This window comes from Hypanus sabinus, chromosome 18 (assembly GCF_030144855.1).
Source record: "Hypanus sabinus isolate sHypSab1 chromosome 18, sHypSab1.hap1, whole genome shotgun sequence".
Taxonomy (NCBI): domain Eukaryota; kingdom Metazoa; phylum Chordata; class Chondrichthyes; order Myliobatiformes; family Dasyatidae; genus Hypanus; species Hypanus sabinus.
In genome coordinates, this window is record NC_082723.1 from 19861680 (window position 1) to 19884892 (window position 23213).

General features: G+C 42.7%; 1 protein-coding gene across 3 annotated transcripts in view; it reads left to right on the top strand.

Annotated features, from left to right (window-relative positions):
• Positions 1–23213, top strand: part of spaca9 (sperm acrosome associated 9) — a 50776-nt gene that overhangs the window by 19254 nt on the left and 8309 nt on the right. For all 3 annotated transcript variants that reach the window (XM_059993802.1, XM_059993800.1, XM_059993801.1), the window contains exon 3: positions 1746–1948. In XM_059993802.1, the coding sequence (XP_059849785.1) occupies positions 1746–1948 (203 nt within the window). The remainder of the gene's footprint in view (positions 1–1745; positions 1949–23213) is intronic.

Below are 23213 nucleotides of genomic sequence, written 5' to 3' on the forward strand. Positions count from 1 at the left end.
CAGATCAGCCATGATTTTATTGAATGGCGGGGCAGGCTCGATGGGCCGGATGGCCTACTCCTTCTCCTATTTCTTATGTTCTTATGTTCTTATAATGTTATAATAACACAAACACAAGATGATCCTCTTTAATTGTTGGAAGAGAGTTAAAGGAAATTAACTATGCGTCTGGCTTGTACAGTACTATGTTTTGGAGTGTTTCACTTCTTATTCAATGCCTGACACTTTGACTAAGCACCAAATAAAACAACTATGCATATAATTTTATAACCATATAACAATTACAGCATGGAAACAGGCCATCTCGACCCTTCTAGCCTGTGCCGAACGCTTACTCTCACCTAGTCCCACCAACCTGCACTCAGCCCATAACCCTCCATTCCTTTCCTGCCCATATACCTATCCAATTTTTTTTTAAATGACAAAATCGAACCTGCCTCTACCACTTCTACTGGAAACTCGTTGCACACAGCTACCAATCTCTGAGTAAAGAAGTTCCCCCTCATGTTATCCCTAAACTTTTGTCCCTTAACTCTCAACTCATGTCCTCTTGTTTGAATCTCCCCTACTCTCAATGGAAAAAGCCTATCCACGTCAACTCTATCTATCTAGAGGTAATTTTTAATACTACTGTCAAGTCCCCCCCTCAACCTTCTATGCTCCAAAGAATAAAGACCTAACTTGTTCAACCTTTCTCTGTAACTTAGGTGCTGAAACCCAGGTAATATTCTAGTAAATCTCCTCTGTACTCTCTCTAATTTGTTGACATCTTTCCTATAATTCCTATAATATTAGATTGGAAAGTAGAACAAAATTAACAGTAACTGTTTTTCTGGAAATGTACAGTTTTTCCAAGATGAATACTTATTAAATGCCTAATAACTTTTGTTATTTAAAATTTCAAAGTAAATTGATCCAAGTTCATAGACTGTATTTCACACATGGCAATGAAAACACGTACTGTAATGAACAAATAGCAAACATGGTGTACACTTGCATGCCCCTCAGTCACAGTAAATTTCAATGTTTTTGGTGATACTAAGCACTTACCTTGATGAAGGGGCTACAGAATGGCCTATTCTTGTATACTTCCAGCCAAACTTTCTCATAATATTGATGGAGTTTTTGGACCTAATTGCCCACACAGATTAAAGCTTTTACTGAATGAGCCTCAGAGAAAGCTGATAACATACGAACTCTGAGGAAGACTAGGAATATGACAAGAAATTTCATGTTTAAAAATGCTTACACGGCACAGAAACAAGCTATTCAGCCTGCCCTTGCTGAACAAAAAGATGCCCTTCTAAGCTAACTCCATTTGCCTGCATTTGGCCCATATCTGTTATGTAAATGACCAACTCTGTTTTAAACATTTTAGACCATAAGATATAGGAGCAGAAGTAGGCCATTTACCCCATTGAGTCTGGTCTACCATTCAATCATGGGTTGATCCAATTCTTCCAGTCATCCCCACTCCCCATACCCTTTGATGCCCTGGTTAATCAAGAACCTATCTGTCTCTGCTTTAAATGCACCCAGTGACTTGGCCTCCACAGCCGTTCATGGCAACAAATTCCATTTTAACTGTACCTGCTTCTGTTGCCACTTCTTAGTTATTGAGTTATTGCTATCCTGTATGAATAACGATGTGAAGATGGGTAATGAATAATTTACCTTTCATTTGTCATCTTTAACAGGCACTATCAGATTAATTTAGACTTTTACTTTACATCTTTTCTGTGTAGGTTCAGAGTTACCTGGACCACCACTGTAACAACACAACCGACAGGCGAGTCATGATCATGTTTCTGGACCTTTGCAAAGATCTCAGTGAGTTCTGTAGTAAACTCCAGGATATAAATCCCAAATCCTGCTCAATCAATGATGTACTGGAGAAGTGTAAAGTCCTTCTCAGCTGCAACCATGACATAAGAAACCTCAGAGCCAAGTAAGTAGTAATGATATTGTGAAAGACTGTGCTTCAATGTAGCCAACCTAAGGGCAACAAAACACAATTTTTTTTAAAATAAAGGTTTGGCTCAGTGTGATTCACTAGTTCAAACAGTTAAATGTTTAAATTGAAGCTGAAAGATCAGAAGTTGTATCACAAAGCCTTTTTATTGAAATTGCACTTTCATTGATAGAAAGGGAATATACATTTATTGATTCTTTTTCACTAACTCAAAACATTCCAAAGTATATCACAGTCAATGAAGTACTTTTGAAGTTCCAGTTGAATAAGGAGCAGACTATTTTCAAATTACTGCATAATGTTGTGATGCATGGTCATCTATTTTAATTGTATTGACTGAGCATGAATATGGCGAGAAGAACCACCCTCATTTTCTTTGAAATAGTGTTTTAGGACCTTAAGCACAAGAGATTCTACAGATGCCAGAGCAACATAGACAAAATGCTGGAGCATCAATGGATGTTTTAGGCCAAACCCCTTCATCAGGATTGGAAAGAAAGGAGGGAGGAAGCCAGAATAAGAGGTGAAGGAAGTATAAGCTGGCCGATGATAGATAAAACCAGGTGAAGGGGAAGGTGGGTGAGTGGGGCGGGGGAATGAAGTATGTAGCTGGGATGTGATAGGTCTAAGACATAAAAGGCTGAAGAAGAAGTAATTCTGCAGGAGAGGAAAATGGACCATGGGAGAAAGGGAAGGACGAGGAGCACCAGACAGAGGTAATGGGCAAGTGAGGAGAAGAGATGAAAGGGGAGCCAGATTGGGGGATGGTAAAAGAGACTAGAGCAAGGGTCAGAAATTACCAGAAGGTAGAGAAATCGATGCTCATGTGGTCAGGTTGAAAGCTAACCAGATGGAATATAAGGTGTTGCTCCTCCATCCTGAGAATGGTCTCATCATGGCAGTAGAGAACTGTTTGTTCCCTTCCATAGATACTGTTTGACATGCTGAGTTCCTCTGGCATTTTGTGTGTGTTGCCTTGGGATTTTGTCATCCAGCCAGGCAGTTGGATAGGGTTAGTGCCTCATTCAAAAGGAGGGACCTCCAGTGGTGTAGCACTCCCTTTGTACGGGCTTGCTCAATAGATCATGTCCATTGATTCTGAGGTAAGTGTGCTTGCTACCACTGAGCCACTGTGTTCATGATTCTCCACAGCTTCTCTAAAGAACTTTGTTAATGGTCAAAATGTTTACTGTAGTTTAAACTTCAGAAATTAAAACTGTTGGACCTTGGTAATTCTTTGTAAGCTTTTGTCCAACAAAAACATACTTCCCATACGCTTTTTGTGATGCTCAGAATCCAGGCTTAATATTTCCATCTCAGATTTTCCCACTTGGCCTTTCCCACAACCTTTTCTCCTGCCTTCTGCCTTTCCTAGGACCTTCTCCCTTGCCTCCTCCCTTTTCCAGGACCTTCTGCCCTGCCTCCTCCCTTTCAAAGGACTTTGAATTGTGTAGCTGCTGTGGAGATGCATGTACACATTCTTAATATGATGGGGCCTATGTGCATATATGGGTTATTGGAGAACCCACTAATCTAGCCCAGCCCTCCCTTATCCACATCTCCTACCCTTCCCTTCCTTTTAATCATATTAGTGATCTGGTTGACTGAACTGATATCTTTGTGGCTAATTATGCAGATCTCAATGGATGGGCCAGTGAATGTAGTTATCCTCTTTTGTTCAACAGCTTGATGGTTGAGGGGTGGTAACTGCTCTTGAACCTGGTGGTGTGAGTCTTAAGACTCTTGTACCTTCTACCTGAGGGCAGCAACAAGAAAACAGCATGGCCTGGGTGGTGGAGATCTCTGATGATGGATGTTGCTTTCCTACAGCAACCTTTCATATAGATGTGCTCAATGGTTGGGAGAGCCGAAACCAATACCTTTTGCAGCATTTTCCATTCAAGGGCATTGGTGTTTCTATACCAGGCCATAATGCAGCCAGTCAGTATCCTCCCCACTGAACAACTATAGATGTTTGTTAAAGTTTTGGGTGTCATAATGAATCTCCGCAGACTCCTAAGGATGTAGAGGTGCTACCGTGCTTTCTTTACAATTGCACTTACGTGCTGGGCCCAGGACAGGTCCTCTGAAGTAGTAACACCCAGGAATTTAAAGTTCCTAACCCTCTCCACCTCTGATCCCTTGATGATTACTGGCTCATGGGCCTCTGGTTTCCCTCTCCTGAAGTCTACAAACAGTTCCTTGGTCTTGCTGACATTGAGCAAGAGGTTATTGTTATGACACTACTCAGCTAAATTTTCGATCTCCCTCCTGTATGCTGATTCATCACCATTTATGATTTGGCCCACAGCAGCGGTGTCATTAGCAAACTTGAATAAGGCATTGGAACCGCACTTAGCCACACAGTCGTAAGTGGAGCACAGCTTGTTCTCCATATCGCACTGCCCAGGCTTGCGTATCTAGACAACTAAGATGCAACATCCATGGTTGACCCCGACCAATCAAGGCCTCACGTAGGTGTAAAGTGAGTAGAGCAGGGGCTAAGCACACAGCCCTGTGGTGCACATATGCTGATGGAGATTATGGAGGAGATGTTGTTGCCAGTTTGAACTGACTGGGGTCTACCAGTGAGGAAATCCAAGATCCAATTTCACAAGGAGGTACTGAAGCTACCATCTTGGAGCTTTTTGATTAGCTTTGAGGGGATGATGGTATTGAATACCGAGTGTCGTCAATAAGGAGCTTCCTGATGTATGCATCTTTGCTGTCCAGATGTTCCAGAATTGAGTGAAGAGCCAATGAGATGGCATCTGTTGTGGACCTGCTGCTCCAGTAGGCAATTTGGAGTGGATCCAGGTCAAGTCAAGTCAAGTCAAGTCACTTTTTATTGTCATTTCGACCATAACTGCTGGTACAGTACACAATAAAAATGAGACCTTTTTCAGGACCATGGTGCTACATGAAACAATACAAAAACTACACTGAACTACATAAAAATAGCACAGAAAAAACTACACCAGACTACAGACCTACCCAGGACTGAATAAAGTGCACAAAACAGTGCAGGCATTACGATAAATAATAAACAATACATTAGGCACAGTAGAGGGCAGTAAGTTGGTATCAGTCCAGACCCTGGGTATTGAGGAGTCTGATGGCTTGGGGGAAGAAACCGTTACATAGTCTGGTCGTCAGAGCTCGAATACTTTGGTGCCTTTCCCCTGATGTCAGGAGGGAGAAGAGTTTGTATGAGGGGTGCATGGGGTCCTTCATAATGCTGTTTGCTTTGCGGATGCAGTCTGTGGTGTAACTGTCTGTAATGGCAGGAAGAGAGACCCCGATGGTCTCCTCAGTTGACCTCACTATCCGCTGCAGGGTCTTATGATCCAAGATGGTACAATTTCTAAACCAGGCAGTGATGGAGCTGCTCAGGATGCTCTCAATACATCCTCTGTAGAATGTGATGAGGATGGGGGGTGGGAGATGGACTTTCCTCAGCCTTCGCAGAAAGTAGAGATGCTGCTGGGCTTTCTTTGCTATGGAGCTGGTGTTGAGGGACCAGGTAAGATTCTCTGCCAGTTAAACACCAAGAAATTTGGTGCTCTTAACGATCTCTACTGAGGAGCCGGCGATGTTCAGCGGGGAGTGGTCGCCACATGCCCTCCTGAAGTCAACAACCATCTCTTTTGTTTTGTTCACATTCAGAGATAGGTTGTTGGCTCAGCACCAGTCCGTTAGCCGCTGCACCTCCTCTCTGTATGCTGATTTGTTGTTCTTGCTGATGAGACCCACCATGGTTGTGTCATTGGCGAACTTGATGATGTGGTTCGAGCTGTGTGTTGCTGCATAGTCGTGGGTCAGCAGAGTGAATAGCAGTGGACTGAGCCCACAGCCCTGGGGGGCCCCGTGCTCAGTGTGATGGTGTTGGTGATGCTGCTTCTGATCTGGACTGACTGAGGTCTCCCAGTCAGGAAGTCTAGGATCCAGTTGCAGAGGGAGGTGTTCAGGCCCAGCAGTTTCAGCTTTCCAGTCAGTTTCTGAGAGGTGATTGTGTTGAATGCTGAACTGAAGTCTATGAACAGCATCCGAACGTATGTGTCTTTTTTGTCCAGGTGGGTTAGGGCCAGGTGGAGGGTGATGGCAATGGCATCGTCTGTTGAGCGGTTGGGACGGTACACGAACTGCTCCTTTCAGGCAGGAGCTGATATGTTTCATCACCAGCCTCTCAGAAACTTCATCACTGTGGATGTATGTGCGACTGGGAAAGAGTCATTGAGACAGGTCACTGTGCTCTTCTTGAACACTGGTGTAATTGAAGCCCGCCTGAAGCAAGTGGGTACCACACACTGCCTAAGTGAGAGGTTAAAAATCTCAGCAAACACACCAGCCACTTGGTCAGAACAGGTCTTCGGTATATGGCCAGGTACCCCATCCAGTCTGGATGCTTTCAATGCATTCACCCTCCTAAAGGCAGCCCCCACATCTGCTTCAGATACTGAGATCAAAGGATCATTGGAAGATCGGGGTTCACAATGGTTCTTTCATGTTCTGACCGTCAAAGCGAGCATAGAAGGCATTGAGCTCTGGAGTTAGTCATATTTCTAGTTGTCCCATTGGGCAGGGAACCAATGTATTCTACAAACGTTCATGCATGGAACAAAACCCAACTGTAGCATCCTTTCAATCTTTAAATTAATGAAGTGATAGCTCTGGGAGGAAGATAAAATCAAAGCCAAAGCTTCAGAGAAAAGTTAGGCCTTGCAGAAAAACATTACACAAGATAGCTGAGAACAGAACAAATAGTTTTGCAGCTGTGTAAACCACAGTTTATGAATTAAAGTCAAAGTCAAAATCAAAGTAAATTTATTGTCAAAGCATGTATGCTATATGTCACCATGTACTACCTTGTTTCATTTCCTAACAGGCATTTACAGAAAAATTAAGAAGTACTGTGGAAGAAATTTTGTTACTAGCTAGATTCTAAGGGGTTAAAGAGTTTTTTTTACAGCACCCTTAAACTGCTTCTGTAGAACTGCTGTAAAGGGCTAACTAGCTTGAGAGGGAGTAATCAAAGCATAATCATGTGATGTTCTGTTTTTTTTAATAGCTGAACTGTGTAATTGTTCTGGCTTCAAGGTTGTAGGCAGAAGTAGCTTTGAATAGATAAAGAAAACAGTAACCTGATTATTTTTTACTGTTGTAAGACATGATTATTGAGCAAAGGAATTATCTGCTTGCATGCTGTATTTCACAAACGTGCTTGGAAGCTTTTGATAATATACACTATGTCTATATAATGAGAAAAGTCTGTGTACTTGGGGAGAGTCTCAAGAACTCTGCTTTAAGAGGTTGAACTCTCCATGATACGTATCATGTTATAATAAAGACTTTTAAAAGCAATCTCCCTTCGTGTCCGAGTAATAACTTTTCTGCAGCAAGTAAATAGGATTTATGAAAATCTATACATAAATAAAGACTGACAAGCAAACAATGTGCAAAAGAAGACAAATTATGCAATTAAAATAAATGACTAAATAAATAAGACTGAGTGCATGAGTTGTTGAGTCCTCAAAAGTGAGTCTATAGATTGTGCAAGCAAGAGAAAATCTGCAGATGCTGGAAATCTGAGCAATACACACAAAATGCTGGAGGAACTCAGCAGGCCAGGCAGCATCTATGGAAACGTTGACTGTGCTCTTTTCCATAGATGCTGCCTGGCCTGCTGAGTTCCTTCAGCATTTTGTGTGTGTTGCTCTATAGATTGTGTAATCAGTTCATAGTTGAGGTGAGTGAAGTTATCCACACTGGTTCAGGAGCCTGATGGTTGTACGATAATAACTGTTCCTGAACCTGGTGGCGTGGGACCTGCAGTTCCTGTATCTCCTGCCTGATGGCAGCAGTGAGAGGAGATTGTGACGAGATGGTGGATGTTCTTGATGGTGGATGCTACTTTCTTGTAGCAGAGTTCCTTGTAGATGTGCTCAATAATGGGGAAGGACTTTGCCTAGAAATGGATTGGACTGCTTCAACACTTTCTGTAGACTTTTGTACTTTGGCTTGAATGACTTTATTTTAAATTGGATTACCATTGCTGACCACCCAGCTGTGAGAGAAAAAATTGAGCAAGTATTTGTTGAGTTGGCTTTTGTTCAGCCAAAAGGATTTGGGGGAAATAACAAGCAACTTCATTAGTTTGTGTTCTGCTTTTTAGCACCACCTTCCCCTCTCAGGCCGTTGTTATTTTTTTAACACATGGAGCATTTGAGTCATTCAGATGAAGGAGCAGCACAGAAGACACCGGAAATGTGACAGAGACAGCAGTGTGATGAATTATTATACAATAGATCATAGGATGTGTGGATGACACCCTGCTTCCACAGCTCATGTGTGTGATGTTACCATTCACATGAGCACATCATTTAAAAATGATGAGGCCCAGCAATGGATTGAGTCAGAGCCTACGGTTCTGCTGAAGTGAATAATGGATGAATATGTTAAGCATACTGGCAGCTGCATGCATTTAATGTTCACTTCGCACATTTGCCAGAATTTGTTGGACAATTTTTATTTTCTGCTATTAACTCATTGCTTCTCTTAGCAGTCTCCTTCTTCACAATAACCTTCCAACTGAAATATTCAGCTAAGTTTGCCAGAATTCTGGGATGCACACTGAGTACTTTCAGGTTAGCTTTAAGAAGTTTTAGTTACCTCTTCAGCCCTGCCATCATATTTTGTAAAATACGACTTTGAGGTGCCATTCATTGTACATAAATTCCTCAAAGTTCAAAGTAAATATATTATCAAAGTACGTATATGTCATCAACTACCTTGAGATCCATTTTCTTGTGGGAATTCACAGTATAACAAAATATATTTGAATCATTGAAAAACTGCACACGAAGACAGACAACCAATGTACAAAAAAAGATGAACTGTGCAAATACAAAAAGAAACAATAAATAAATAGATAGATGGATAACTAGTATTGAAAACATGAGTTGTAGACTTCTTGAAGGTGAGTCCATAGTTTGTAGAATCAGTTCACCGTTGAGGTGAGTGAAATTATCGATGCTGGATCAGGAGTCTGATGGCTAAAGGGTAATAACTGTTCCTATACCTGGTGGCATGGGACTTAAGGCCCTGTTCAGCCTTTGTTTATGTAAAATGAATGTTACATTGCCAAGGTTATGCAGCAAGTCAGGGTACAGGCTAAAGTTTAAATTGGATTACATTTAGAGATACCCTGTAAGCACAAATGGTCATATACATAATGTGCTTAATGATTAATGGGATTGGGGGTGGGGGAAGATTGTCTAAGCCCCTGTTAATGCCCTCCTCTGCATATCCATGCTTGGTCACACTATCAACGGTGTTTACCAACCTCTTTTCATGCCATTTATTTTTCATAGGAGGTGCATTGATCCTCTGGTACCTCCATTTGATTTTGGGAGAAGGTTTTGCGAAACTTTTATTTTTCTCCTTGGTTTCAGGCCTCATTTATTCTAAAGACACCTTGCTGCCCTTATCCTTTGGAATGTGCTTGATCCAGAAATCCATCAATAATATATACTTGCTGTCCTGTTACAGTCTTTTGGGTGGTGGAGTGGAGATATGTCTCTACGGAAGGAGGTGCAAGGTTCTCCTTCCCTCCGCTAGCCTGCAGGTCACCCTTGGGCAAGGTGTAGCAGCTGCTTAGCCTACCCTTCCCTCCCCCCCCCCCCCCCACCAATCAGGTCCTGGATCATTTGAAGTCATGGGAGCAGGTGGTGGATGGTCATAGAGTAGCTGATGCATATCTGATGTCTGATGTCTGGCAGACAATCTCCGAAGAGAACTGATAATGGCTGGGGCCACCTGTTTTATAAAGACACTGCCCAGAAGAATGCAATGGCAAACCAACTCTGTAGAAAAATATCTCACATGGGTGGGAGAGAGACCCCAAAGCTCCTCTCAGAAGACCTCGCAATCCTTTGTAGAGACTTGATTCAGATGCCTTGCAATTCCCGTACCAGATGACAGAACACTCTCGAAGGCGCTCCTGTAAAAACTGTTTAGAATGGGGGTGCAGGGGAGCCTCACTTGCTTCAATATGCCCAGGAAGTGAAGATACTATTGTGTTTTCTTGACCAAAGTGGTGGTGTTGAAGGACCAGATGAGACCGTCTGTTATGCGCACTCCAAGAAACTCTCCATGTATGTGCAGTGAGGAGTTGGCAGCCTGCACCATCCTAAAGTCTCATTGGTCTTGTCCACGTTAAAACTCAAGTTGATGAGGTCACACTTTTCTTCCAGCTACTCTGCCCCCTCTTTGTTGTTGATGAGGCTAACCACTGTTGTATCATCAGTGAAGTTGATGATTCGGTTTGAACTGGATCTAGTAGTTCCATCACACATCAGCAGCATGAAAAGCAGCAGGCAGAGCTTGCAGACCTGGGGAGTGCCGGTGCCCAGCTTGATGGAGCTAGAGGTGTGTATGCCAACACAGACTGACTATGCCCTTTCTGTCAAAAAGTCTAGGATCCAGTTACAGAGGGAGGTTTTGAGACCCAACGAGGAGTGTTTACCCACCAGCTTCTGAGGGATGATCATATTAAATGCCGAGCTGAAGTCGATAAACAGCATCCTGGCGCATGAGGCGCCATTTTTCAGTTGGGACAAGACGGAGTTGAGTGCAGAGGTTATGGCATCACCAGTGGACTGATTTGAGCAAAAAGCGAACTGGAGAAGGTACACTGTAGCAGGAAGATGAGACGTAATGTGATCCATAACCAGCTACTAAAGCACCTCATTATTGTTAAGGTCAGTGCCACTTGACGATAGTCATTGAGGCACGTTACTGTTACCCTTTTGAGCACTGGGATGATGGTGGCTGGCTTGAATCCGAGGGGACAGTGAACTTTTCCAGAGAGGTGTTGAAGATATCTGTTGGAACCTCTGTTAACTGAATTGCACAGTTCCTCAGCACCTGACCAGGTACATTATCAGGCCCCACAGTATAGCATGGTGTTAGAGTCTCCCTTACACCAGGGGGGCCTTCTTCACCAGCACATCGTCTAATACATCAAATCGAGCATAAAAGGCATTCAGCCTATCAAGAAAAGAAGTATCACTTTTGTTGAAGTGGTAGGTGAATTTGTAGTCCATTGTAGTATGAAGGTGCTGTCGCATGCACCTTGTGTCTCTGTGTATATGCACCTTGTGTATATTCTCTGTGAATAATCCCATTTTGCCTTCCTGATGGCACAGAAAAGCACAGCTCTAGCTGAGAGCTGTCTTATCCCTCCCAATTTGAAGGTAGTATCGCAGTCTCTCAGCCTTGCCCAGACATCTGTGAGCCATGGCTTCTGATTTGCCCTCACGTGGATATGTTTAATAATGGTGATGTTCTCAATACAAGAGAAAATCTACAGATGCTGGAAATCCAAAATGCTGGAGGAACTCAGCAGGTCAGGCAGCATCCATGGAAAAGAGTAAATAGTAGATGTTTTGGGCCGAGACCCTTCATCGAGACCTGTTCTCAATACACTTCTCTATGTAACCAATCAGAGATCTCGCATACTCATCATTGTTAATATGATGGTCGTAGGTAGCTACCTTCTTGAATGTGTTCCAGTCCATGTTTTCAAAAAGGTCTCTCAATGCTGAGGCCGCTCCTTCTGGACAGGTCTTTATCTCCTTTTGAACTCCTTTAATCAGCGTTTGGTTTGCAGGAATAGCATAACAGATAAATGGTCCAAGAATCCGAGGTCAAGAAGAGGGTTTGTATGTACCAGAGATGTTGGTATGAACCAGGACTAATGTGTTCTCGCCTATGATAGCAAAGCCAATATGCTGATAGAATTTAGGCAGGACTGTTTTTAAATTAGCGTGGTTGAGGTAGCCAGCAACAATAATGAAACCATTGGGTGTATGGTTTGCAATTCACTGATGGGGCTGTAGAGTTCATACTGCGCTTCCCCAGGAGATGTATATAGCCACGATGATAATAACAGCGAACTCCCTCAGTAAATTGCATATACAGCACATAAAATAATATTAACCGATAAAAATATTCTGCAGATGTGGAAGTTAACATATATTGAATATATGATATGTTGTGAAATATACAACAGGAAACTGCTACTGGTACTGTCATTAATAATGGGTAAAAGTTACAATAAGAAATATTAAAAAAATAAGTAGTGCAAAAAAGTTTATTGATTCATGGTTAGTTCAGAATCTAATGGTGGAGGAGGAGAAGTTGTTTGTTAAAACTTTGAGTGTCTTTCTTCATGTTCCTGTACCTTCTCACTGGTGGTGGTCATGAGAAGAGGGCAGGTCCTGGTTGATGAGGGTCCATGGTGATTGATGCTACCTTGATGAGGCATTGTCTATGAAGATGTCCTCGATAGTTGGGAGGCTAGTGCCCATAATGGAGCTGACTGAGTTCGCAATCCTTTGCAGCTGTTTCTGAATTCCTGCACCTCAACTGGTGATGACATGAAGGAAGTATACAAATTTTTACACTACCTTAATCACACCAAGAGTATTTAATTACTGTGAAGTTTGGACCTGGCTAACCAGTTTGTGCCCATCAAAAACTCAAAAAACAGTAATTATAAAAGCAAACAACACACACAAAATGCTGGTGGAACACAGCAGGCCAGGCAGCATCTATAAGGAGAAGCACTGTCGACGTTTCGGGCCAAGACCCTTTGTCAGGACTAATGAACTTCCAGCATCTGCAGATTTCCTCGTGTTTGCTCTTTAAATTAGAAAAGCAACTAGGTAACTCCTGTTATTGATGTTTCAGCTTTTAAAGCACCTCAGGGGTGTGTGCTTAGCTCACTGCTCTTCTCTGTATATACACATGACACTGTAGCTAGGCATAGCTCGAACATCATCTATAAATTTGCTGACGATACAATCATTGTTGGTAGAATTGCAGGTGGTGACTAGAGGGCGTACAGGAGAGAGATATGCCAACTAGTGAAATTGCAGAGGCTCAGAGGAAACACGCCGCGTGCAAGACTCAAGCTACCTCCACTTCCACTGCAGCACCTACCCTCATGCGTCCCACATGTGGGCAAGCTTTCAGGGCCCAGATTGGCCTCACCAGTCACCTGCGGACCCACAGTCACAAACCCTCCACCTGACAGAAGTCGTGGTCATCTTCGACTCCGAAGGACGAACAACAACAACAACAACAGTGAAAAGGTGCTGCAACAACAACCTGCCACTCAACATCAGTAAGATGACTGTGGACTTAAGGAAGGGCAAGATGAAGGAACACATACCAATCCTCATTGAAGGATCAGAAGTGGAGAAAGTGAGCAGCCTCAAGTTCCTGGGTGTCAAGATCTCTAAGAATCTAACCTGGTCCCAAAATATTGATGTAGTTATAAGGAAGGCTATAATACATCAGAAGTTTGAAGAGATTTAGCATGTCATCAAATACATTCAAAAACTTCTATAGTTGTACCATGGAGAGCATTCTGACAGGCTGCATCACTGTCTGGTATGGAGGGGCTACTGTACAGGACCAAAAGAAGCTGCAGAAGGTTGTAAATCTAGTCAGCTCCATCTTGGGTACTAGCCTGCAAAGCCCTCAGGACATCTTTAGGGAGCAGTGTCTCAGAAAGGTAGCGTCACTTATTAAGGACCTCCAGCACCCAGAGCATGCCCTTTTCTCACTGTTACCATCAAGTAGGTGGTTCCGAATTCTGAAGGCACCCATACTCAGTGATTCAGGAACAGCTTCTTCCTCTCTGCCATCCAATTCCTAAATGGACATTGAATCTTTGGACACTACCTCACTTTTTTTTAATATACAGTATTTCTGTTTTTGTACATTTTTCAAAATCTATTCAATATATGTAATTGATTTACTTGTTCATTTATTTTTTTTTTCTCTGCTAGATTATGTATTGCATTGAACCACTGCTGCTAAGTTAACAAATTTCATGTCACATGCCAGTGATAATAAACCTGATTCTGATTCTGATTCTGGTACCTTCCATTTTGTCCAACTCCTCTCTGACACCAATGGTGTCTAGCACCCTCTCTCTATTCACTTAGTGTTCATGGGAAGTGCACAGATCCTCTGGTTCTTCTGTGTAATTTTGGGGGAAGGACTTTGCAAGAAGCACCCAAGCAAATTATCACTATGCATCTCCTAACAAGTGTTCCCTCTTCTGGATATTATGAGGATCAAATTTTTCAATCGACTCATTATTGATTGGTTTCTCAGAAAATAAGCTAATTAGATATATAAGAATTGAACATAAATATTGTATTAATAGAAATCAGGACATCAGTGGTGTGTATTTAGAATAGAAGAAACCAGTTTTATTGAAACTGCTTAAATAGAAATAATCAATAACGTTGTTCACTTTTAAAGTGAAATTGGAAATGAAGTTTAGCTGGAAAAAAAACTCAGTAGAATTCTCAGGAAAATATATCATTTAGTATAAAAGTTTACATGAAAACCTAACCTCCTAACACATGTGTTTTATGTTTTGTAAACCATTGTGATTTTTAGTAATACTTTTTATAAAATTTGTACTCATGTATTTTTCACAGTAAGGTGGTGGTTCATCCCCACTCATTGGCAGAAAGCGGTACAGCAGCTGAACTAATGGTTTATCACCTTTCTCATTGCATATTACCCATGTGATGTAATTGTTTTAATCATCTATAAAAGTGATGGATCTTTCAGAGGTGCCATCTTTATTCCTTTCATCTTTGGCCCTTGCATTCACCCCTCACCTCCATTCGTTCATTTCTCAGCCCCTTATTTGGTTTGCCTAGTACTTGTATGTTTGAAATAAATTATTAGAATTAAGACTGCTCACCATTGTTTACCCCCTGGAGAATCCTAAGGATCAGAAAGTAAACAGAGATTCAACATATGTATAATTACTAACTTACAACTTTCAAATCGTAATTACAAGCAAAAAAATGTTTCTCTCAAATTGCCTCCTTCGATATTTCTTTGTGAGTTTAACTCAACTGACCTGGATTTCAGCAACACACATAAACCATGTCCGTGTTTATATAGATCACAGAGTGTCAAAAATTACAGAATCAACCTTATCTTAGTACATACTCACCTCCCCAACACAGATTCTAGCCTATCTTACCTTTCTCCCCACTATTCTATCCCTAGCTAACTTATCCTATACTTTCCCACCCTATTCTATCTTACCATTTGCAACAGAGGTTCAGAAAGTTTACGACATTATCAGATAGAAAATCAATATATCAAATAATATATTACATCAGAGTGAAAGCCAGATGTTTAAAATTAAATGATGGAGTGGATTAATAAAACCATAAGACCATAAGATATACGAGCAGAATTAGACTATTTGGCTCATCGAGTACGCTCCACCATTTCATCATGGCTGATCCATTTTTCCTCCTAGCCCTAATCTCCTGCCCGCCCCCCCCCCCAGATCCGTTCATGCTAGGAATCTATCAACCTCTGCGTTAAATATACATAAAGACATGGCCTCCACAGTTCCCTGTGGCAATGAATTCCACAGAGTCGCCAATCTCTGCCTCAAGAAATTCCTCCTTGTCTCCATTCTAAAAGGATGCCCCTCAATTCTGAAGCTGTGTCCTCTGGTCTTAGACTCTCACGGTTGGAAACATCCTCTCCACATGCACTCTCTCAAGACATTTCACTATTCAATAGGTCACCCCTCATTTTTCTGAATCCTAGTAAATACAGGCCCTAAGCCATCAAATGCTCTTCATGTGACAAGCCATTCAATACTAGAATAATTTTCGTGAACCTGCTCCAGTGCCAGCCAGCACATCCTTTCTAAGATGTTCTTGCTGCTGAGTGTTGAAGAGTGGTCATTGACTCATGGCAACCCTATGGATCGTGTAGTTGTCTATAGGGTTTTTGTGCCAAGATACGAAAGTAGATTGCCAGGCCTTTTTTTCTGTACAGATACTGTTGCTGCCCAGGTTGGGACCCGGCCGGATTCAATCTCAGGACCATCTGCCTCAAAGTCCGGCACTGATGCCACTGCACTGCCAGCTGGCCACCTTTCTAAGATGATGGACCCAGAACTGCTGACAATACTCTCAAGTGAGGCCTCACCAGTGCTTTATAAATTCTCAACATTACCTCCCTGCTTTTATATTCTGGTTCTCCTGAAATGAATGTTAATGGCGCATTTTAAGATGTTGTTAGATAGAAACCCAATATATCAAAGGTTCAAAGGTCCAATTTAATGTCAGGGAAATGTATACAATATAATCCTGAAATGCCTTTACTTTGCAACCATCCATGAAAACAGAGGAGTGCCCCAAAGAATGTACAACAGTTAAGTGTTAGAACCCCAAAGTACACCCCCATCTCCCCCTCGGGCACGTAAGTGGCAGCGAGCCACAATCACCCCTCCCCCCACTGGCAAAAAAACACTTTGGCACTGTGACCGAGCACTCAAGCGTGAGCAAAGCAATAGCAAAGACACAGACTTGCAGTTACCCCAAAGACTTCACATTTCACCCGGTATTTCACATACCGCAACCCCCAACTCACTCACTCACTCACTCCTTCTCTCTCCCCCTCCCTCCCCCTCCCTCCCCCTCCCTCTCTCTTCCCCTCTCCCTCTCCCCCCCTCCCCCAAATAAGGGAGAGAGAGGTGTCTCCATTTTCCCAGCGAACGGGGAGACATAACAAACAACTCGCTAGTTAACGACATTAACAGTCTGTTATGTCACTTTTTTCGGGCTGTGTGGCTGAAGATCACAAAGATCCCGGCTCTCCAGGTACACAGCAGATATCCTGGCAGAGTATTGTTGGCAAATCATGTATTACATCAGAGTGAAGACCAGATGTGTAAAATTAAATAATGGAGTGGATTTATCTCCTTAACTTGGTCCTATTATTTGCCATCTTGTAACGTCACTTCAGATGTAAACAAATCTTGGCCTCAACTGCTAACGTGTCTTACACTATATGGGATCAAATATGTACAATTACTGTATGTATTTCCAGGCAAGACACATTATTTATCATCCATCAAGTGGGACAATGTTCCATCATCAAGGGTATTTTGAAAAACTGATGCCTCAGAAAGGAGGCATCCATCATTAAGGACCCCCACTGCCTTGGATATGCCTTCTCATTACTACCAACATTTTTGCTCTCTACTTTGCACATATATCAAGATTTTATGTCTTGCACTATAACTGGTGTTTACAATGACAGAACCCATGTGGGAGAGCTTTTAAAGTGGTTAAGCCATTACATCGGGGTAGTTCCACTCTCTTGACCTCAGAAGTCCAAGTCCACTAGAGACGGCCTGGCTTTACTAATAAGTTTGTTCCTTTGTTATGCGCCATGTTGTATGACATGGGTAATCATGGTCTTTCCGTGACCATGATGGTTCTTGGTAAAATTTTTCTACAGAAGTGGTTTACCAGTGCCTTCTTCTGGGCAGTGTCTTTACAAGACAGGTGACCACAGCCATTGTCAATACATCTCAGAGTTTGTCTGGTTGGCATCAGTGGTTGCATAACCAGGATTTGTGATATGCACTGGCTGCTCATATGACCATCCATCACCTGCTCCCCTGGCTTCACGTGACCCTGATTGGAGGTTGGGGGGCTGAGCAGGTGTTACACCTTGCCCAAGGGTGGCCTGCAGGCTAGCAGAAGGAAGGAGCACCTTAGACCTCCTTCGGTAGAGACGTACCTCCACTTCGCTACCCACTCTAACAAGTAGGAGATCATTAAGTCACAGTTTTGACAGGGGCAGGTGACTCTGTTAGTCCAGGAATCTAAGGAAGGCAGACAGATGGGCATCACAAATCTATGTCCTCTGTTGGAGCAAGAATTGGAGTGGTGTATTGGGACACACACACAGCTACAGAACACAGCCTGTAAAAGGTAACACCAGTCAGCAGGCTGACCATGGAGTGATTAGATAGATGGTTTTTTGCAAGGTCAACCAACCACTTCCTGCAAAGATGCTGTCAACCAAAGAGGGAGTGCACCCAAGATTGGCTGCATTATTTGTCCATTCATTGTCCCATTACTCTCTGGCTGTTTTACACTAGGAAGGTCTCTTCTCTATGGATATACATCCGATGTGTTACCACAGGCAGCAAATGATGCATGAGTGTTCTCAGGTATTTTACAGTGGCTACAGTGCATCCCTGAGGCCGGCTGATGATATAGTGGCATCAGTACTAGACTTCGAGGCAGATGGTCTTGAGTTCAAATCCAGTCAGGTCCCAGCCTGGGCAGCAGCATTTTCTGCACAGAAGAAAGGCCTGGCAATCTACACTTGTATCTTGCCACGAAAACCCTACACTATCCATAGACTTGCCATGAGTCGGCAGCAACAACAGTGCATCTCTATTGCACCAGCCCCTCAGTCAGCCTATATCAGTCACAGGGACCTCACTGAAGCCAAAGTGTGTGCCTTCTATGCAAGGTTTCGAATTCTGTCCAGAACTGGTCCACCATGGGAGAGAACCAAGGCAATGACACCCAAATAAGGACGTTACTGAGTGACTCAGAGAGCTGTGGTTCAGTTTCCTGAGGATCTTTTAAAGAGATGAGAGAAGTAACTTCTTTGCACAGAGGGTGCTGAGTACCTGGAATGACCTTCCAGAGGAAGTGGTCAAAGTGGATACAACTGAAACTTTTAAAAGGCATTTAGATAGGTACAATATATGGAGGCGAGGGGCTTGGAGGGTTATAGGCTGAAGGACTAGGAGTGAGGACGCTGTGATCAGCACGGGCAGTTGGGCTGAATGGCCTGTATCCGTGCTGTATTTCTCTTTGACTGAATCCAACAATACAGCCTCTGCGCACATCCTGCCATTTGTGTCCACAACTGCGCCATCCAGAGGAGATATTTAGAATTGCCTCAGGAAGTACAAAGGGAGGACCCTTTGCAGGAGATAAGCCCCCAAAAGCCAAGAGGTGCCACCAGTTGGTGGACCCAGAAGACATTCATCATCAGCAAGGAATGGTCTTCAGAGTTCAAATAATCCTTGGGTGGTCTCAGTATATGTTCAATGTACTTCTTCTCCACTTCATGGTTATTTTAAACTCAAGACTTTGCTAAATCAGAACAAATTAAAGTAAGAATATATTTACTCAATACACAGTGAGTCTTCAGATTCAGATTTATTTATCACATGTACATTGAAACATACAGTGAATTGTGTTGTTTGTGTTAGCAACTGACACATCTGAGAGTGTGTAAGGGGCAGCCTACAAGTGTACCCACACAGTCACGCCCACAGTGCCTGGCAGAGCAACAACAAATGACAAAGCATTTTGTCCCAGTCCTCCAACCCCAGTTCAGGCTGTCTTCAGCCTCCAGTGGACTTGGACTCTTTGACTTACCCAGCTTCCAGTCCCAACTATACATTCAACTCCGGCCTGAGTAAGTAATATCCCTGTGGCTTTCCTACTGATCAGAAGTGAATCCAAGATTGAAAATCAGATATGTGAAGCAGAAATAACCAACCAGTCTAGTCCAAAGAAGCGACCCAATTGGATGCAACTTTTAAAAAAAAGTTTTTCTAGTCACTCCTTTTAATGCCAGGGTACTGAGTACTCCTGCTGGATCCCATGATGGAAATTGTGCACAAAGTCTATGGCCACCTCAGCCACCATCCTCCTTCCTTTCAGTAGAACTTCTCCGAAACGCCCCCCCCCCACAGTTTTCTCCGTAATAGTGATGTCCCATGGGTGTCAACCTCCTGCCTCCCCAGTTCTGCTGCTGGCACCTGTCTGCTTTCTGTCTGCTCCAGTGAAGCATCTAACTAGCAGCATATCACAAAGACCCAGAAGTTCAGGTCACCCTTGTCTCACTCTACACAAAATTACACTGTGTATAGATAGGGTAAATGCAAGCAGGCTTTATTCACTGAGACTAGAACTAAAAGACATATGTTAAGGCTAAAAGATTAGATACTTAACGGGAACCTGAGGGGGAATTTCTTCACTCGGAGGGTGATGCACGTGTGAAATGAGCTGCCAGCGGAAGCCATTGATGCGGGTTCCATTTTAACTTTAAGAGGCGTTGGGATAAGTACATGGATGGCGAAGTTGGGATAAGTATTGAAGGTGAAGGTTCTGGTACAGGTCGGGACAAGGCAGAATAAGAGTTTGGTACAGACTAGATGGGCCAAAGGGCATGCTTCTGTGCTGCAGTGTTCTTTGGCCCCATCATTAATGTGGGCATAGATTAGACCGTAAGATATAGGAGCAGAATTAGTCCATTTGGCCCATTGAGTCTGCTCTGCCATTTCATTATGGCTGATCCATTCTCCCTCTGAACCCCAATCTCTCACCTTCTCCCCGTATTTCTGCATGGCCTGACTAATCAAGATTGACACTGGTAATCAGCCTCTTCCTCCCACCCCACCAATCTCCAGTTAACAGTGGGGTTCCAGTGCTGAAAACCCCTGCAGAAAATTAATTTCCATTTTTATTGAACTGATCTGTGAACTGGGATTCTTAAAGCAAGACAAAAGGCCTGATATCATAAATGAACAATACACCCACCAAATGATGCAGTATTACCTGCATTAATCAGAGAAGAAGCATTCAGTGGTATATCAGTGCAAAGCTCCTCACACCCCTCACCATTTAGTGAATGTAAGTCTGCATTTCCCTTCTCTTTTTTACACATACCTGAGGTGCTCACTGCTCTGCTTGAACATACAGGTCACCTGTCCTTATTATGGGTTCACCTGCGAAATACACTAAATGGCCACTTTATTAGGTGCCTCCTGTTCCTAATTAAATGGCCATTAAGTGTATGTTTGTGGTCTTCTGCTGCTGTAGCCCAACCACTTCAAGGTCCGATGTGTTGTGCATTTAGAGATGCTCTTCTGCACACCGCTGTTGTAACATTTGGTTGTTTGAATTATTGTCGCCTTCCTGTTAGCTCGGACCACCCTGGCCGTTCTCCTTTGAGTTATTCAGGTGTTTTTTCCCACAGAACTGCCGCTCACTGGATGATGTTTGTTTTGTGCACCATTCTTTAAATTCTAGAGACTTAGAAATCCCAGGAGATCAGCAATTACTGACATACTGAAACCACCCTGTCTGGCACCAACAATCATTCAACAATCAAAGTCACTTAGATCACATCTCTTCCTCATTCTGATGTTTGGTCTGAACCTCTTGACCATGTCTGCATGCTTTTATGTCATATGGATGGCTGATTAGATATCTGCATTAATGAGGGGTACCTAATAAAGTGGCCACTGAGTGTACATAAAATTCTCAATGTGGGGTACATAAACACAAACATCCTGAACTGTTGCTGAGTGGCAGGTGTGTAATATGACTCAATACTGCTGCAAATAAAGCAGTCCATCCAGTCCATAACAATCTTGAATAACGTGCACTGTCTGTCTGCCTGCTTCCTGTACTTTGTCACTTAATTGTGCTTCTCCAAGCCACATAATATGTATAGATGGATATTTGAGTATTGGAAAGCTGATTAGTGAGACAAAGATATACCATTTCAAATCTCCCAAATGTCAGTTGTGTCTTCTTTATTTGATGATTTTGTTACCGCAATGTATTTTCACTCCCCATCCTTCCAGGAAAAGATATAATTTTACAAGCCCTGCCACAGAGAAGATGAACAGACTTTGTTTTCAAACCTCTTGGGGCATTTTTTTATCAAATCAGTGGGCATTTTAATCTCCAGTTATTAAATGCAGATTGCCTCTTGCAGGGAACTTGGAGTAACAGCATCACAATCATTAATCCTCTTGTGTGAGCATCACTGCACATTAAGGGCATGAGGCATACTGACAGTTGCTGTCTGCATTGACAACCAACGCAGGCAGGAAATCCAACTCAAGATAGAATAAACCGCCCACACAAAATCCAAAACACCATACTGTATATTGTAGATGAAATGTCAAAGAGTCTCTCTAAAAGTATGAAGCTACATTACTGTAGGTCTCAGAATCGAAGTGTTTTTACCTTAAGTTTTTGTATGTTCATGAAGTGCCACTATCCTCTGCATTGTCTAAGAAAATTGTTAGGGCATTTTTTTAGGCTTTGCACATATAGCAAATAACTTCAGCGACCAATATTCAGATCTGAATATGGACTGTAAATTAAATTTAAAATGCAGCTTTGGACAATAGGTTCCTAAAAGTCATGAACCACAGTTCATTGGAAGGCCAGACGATGCTGATTTCAAATCCATTTGTCTATCTGTGGTGTGGGTGTGAAGGAGGAGATGTAAAAGTTATCCATAATTCAAAGGAAAGCATTGTAGATACATTATAAATATTGAATTGTCATTTGAACTTTAGCATATAAAGCATCATGTAGTGTTGGGTGGAGCAGGCCTCTTCCTCCGAAAGGGTCTCATTATGATGCCTGTCATGACTCACTTTGTCAAATAAAAAAAGACTACTTCATTTTTACCAGCTATTTCTCGTTGGTGACTTGGTTCACGTGACAACAGGTATAAATGATCACATTCCAGTTAAGGCTGAGTACTTCAGTAGTAGACTTGGTGCTCTTTTCCTTGCTTAATTATTGTTCATTCAATTTCTTTAGTCTCAGTTATTAAAGTAGTTTATGTAGCATCGCACCAAATGTTCGTGCACACTCGTTCATTCTTTATGTGCCGTGTCATACGACATAGCCAGTCGTGGTCTTTCCATGACCATAATTATTCTTGATATATTTTTCTACAGAAGTGTTTTGCCATTGCTTTCTTCTGGGCAGTGTCTTTATGAGATGGGTGTGCCCAGCCATTATCAACACTCTTCAGAGATTGTCTGCCTGGTGTCACTGGTCGCATAACCAGGACTCGTGATATGCACTGGCTGCTCATACGACTGTCCACCACCTGCTCCCATGGCTTTGTGTCATCCTGACAATGGGAGGGGCTGAGCAAGTGCTACACCTTTCCCAAGGGTGGCCTGCAGGAGTGCCTTCCACCTCCTTTGGTGGAGATGTATCTCCACCTCGCCGCCCCCGTATTAGCATTCCAGTATTATTTGCTTCTTTGATTTTCAGATGTGGAGACCATTTAAAGGCATCCATTTGTCTTTTTGATGAGATTAGTTGACAAGTCCTCGATGAACTAGCGCATTTGGGGAGAAAATGCATAGGTTGCTGTCAGCTCCCTCATGGGGTCAAGTATCCCAAACCATGGAATGCTTCACATTGAACTTCCTATTGATATCTGTGGCAGGAAATGTCTCCACTTAGCATCTCAGGAAGCCATTGTTTGGAATGACAAAGTGGGCAGGTTTTTGCTACATCGAACAGAGAAG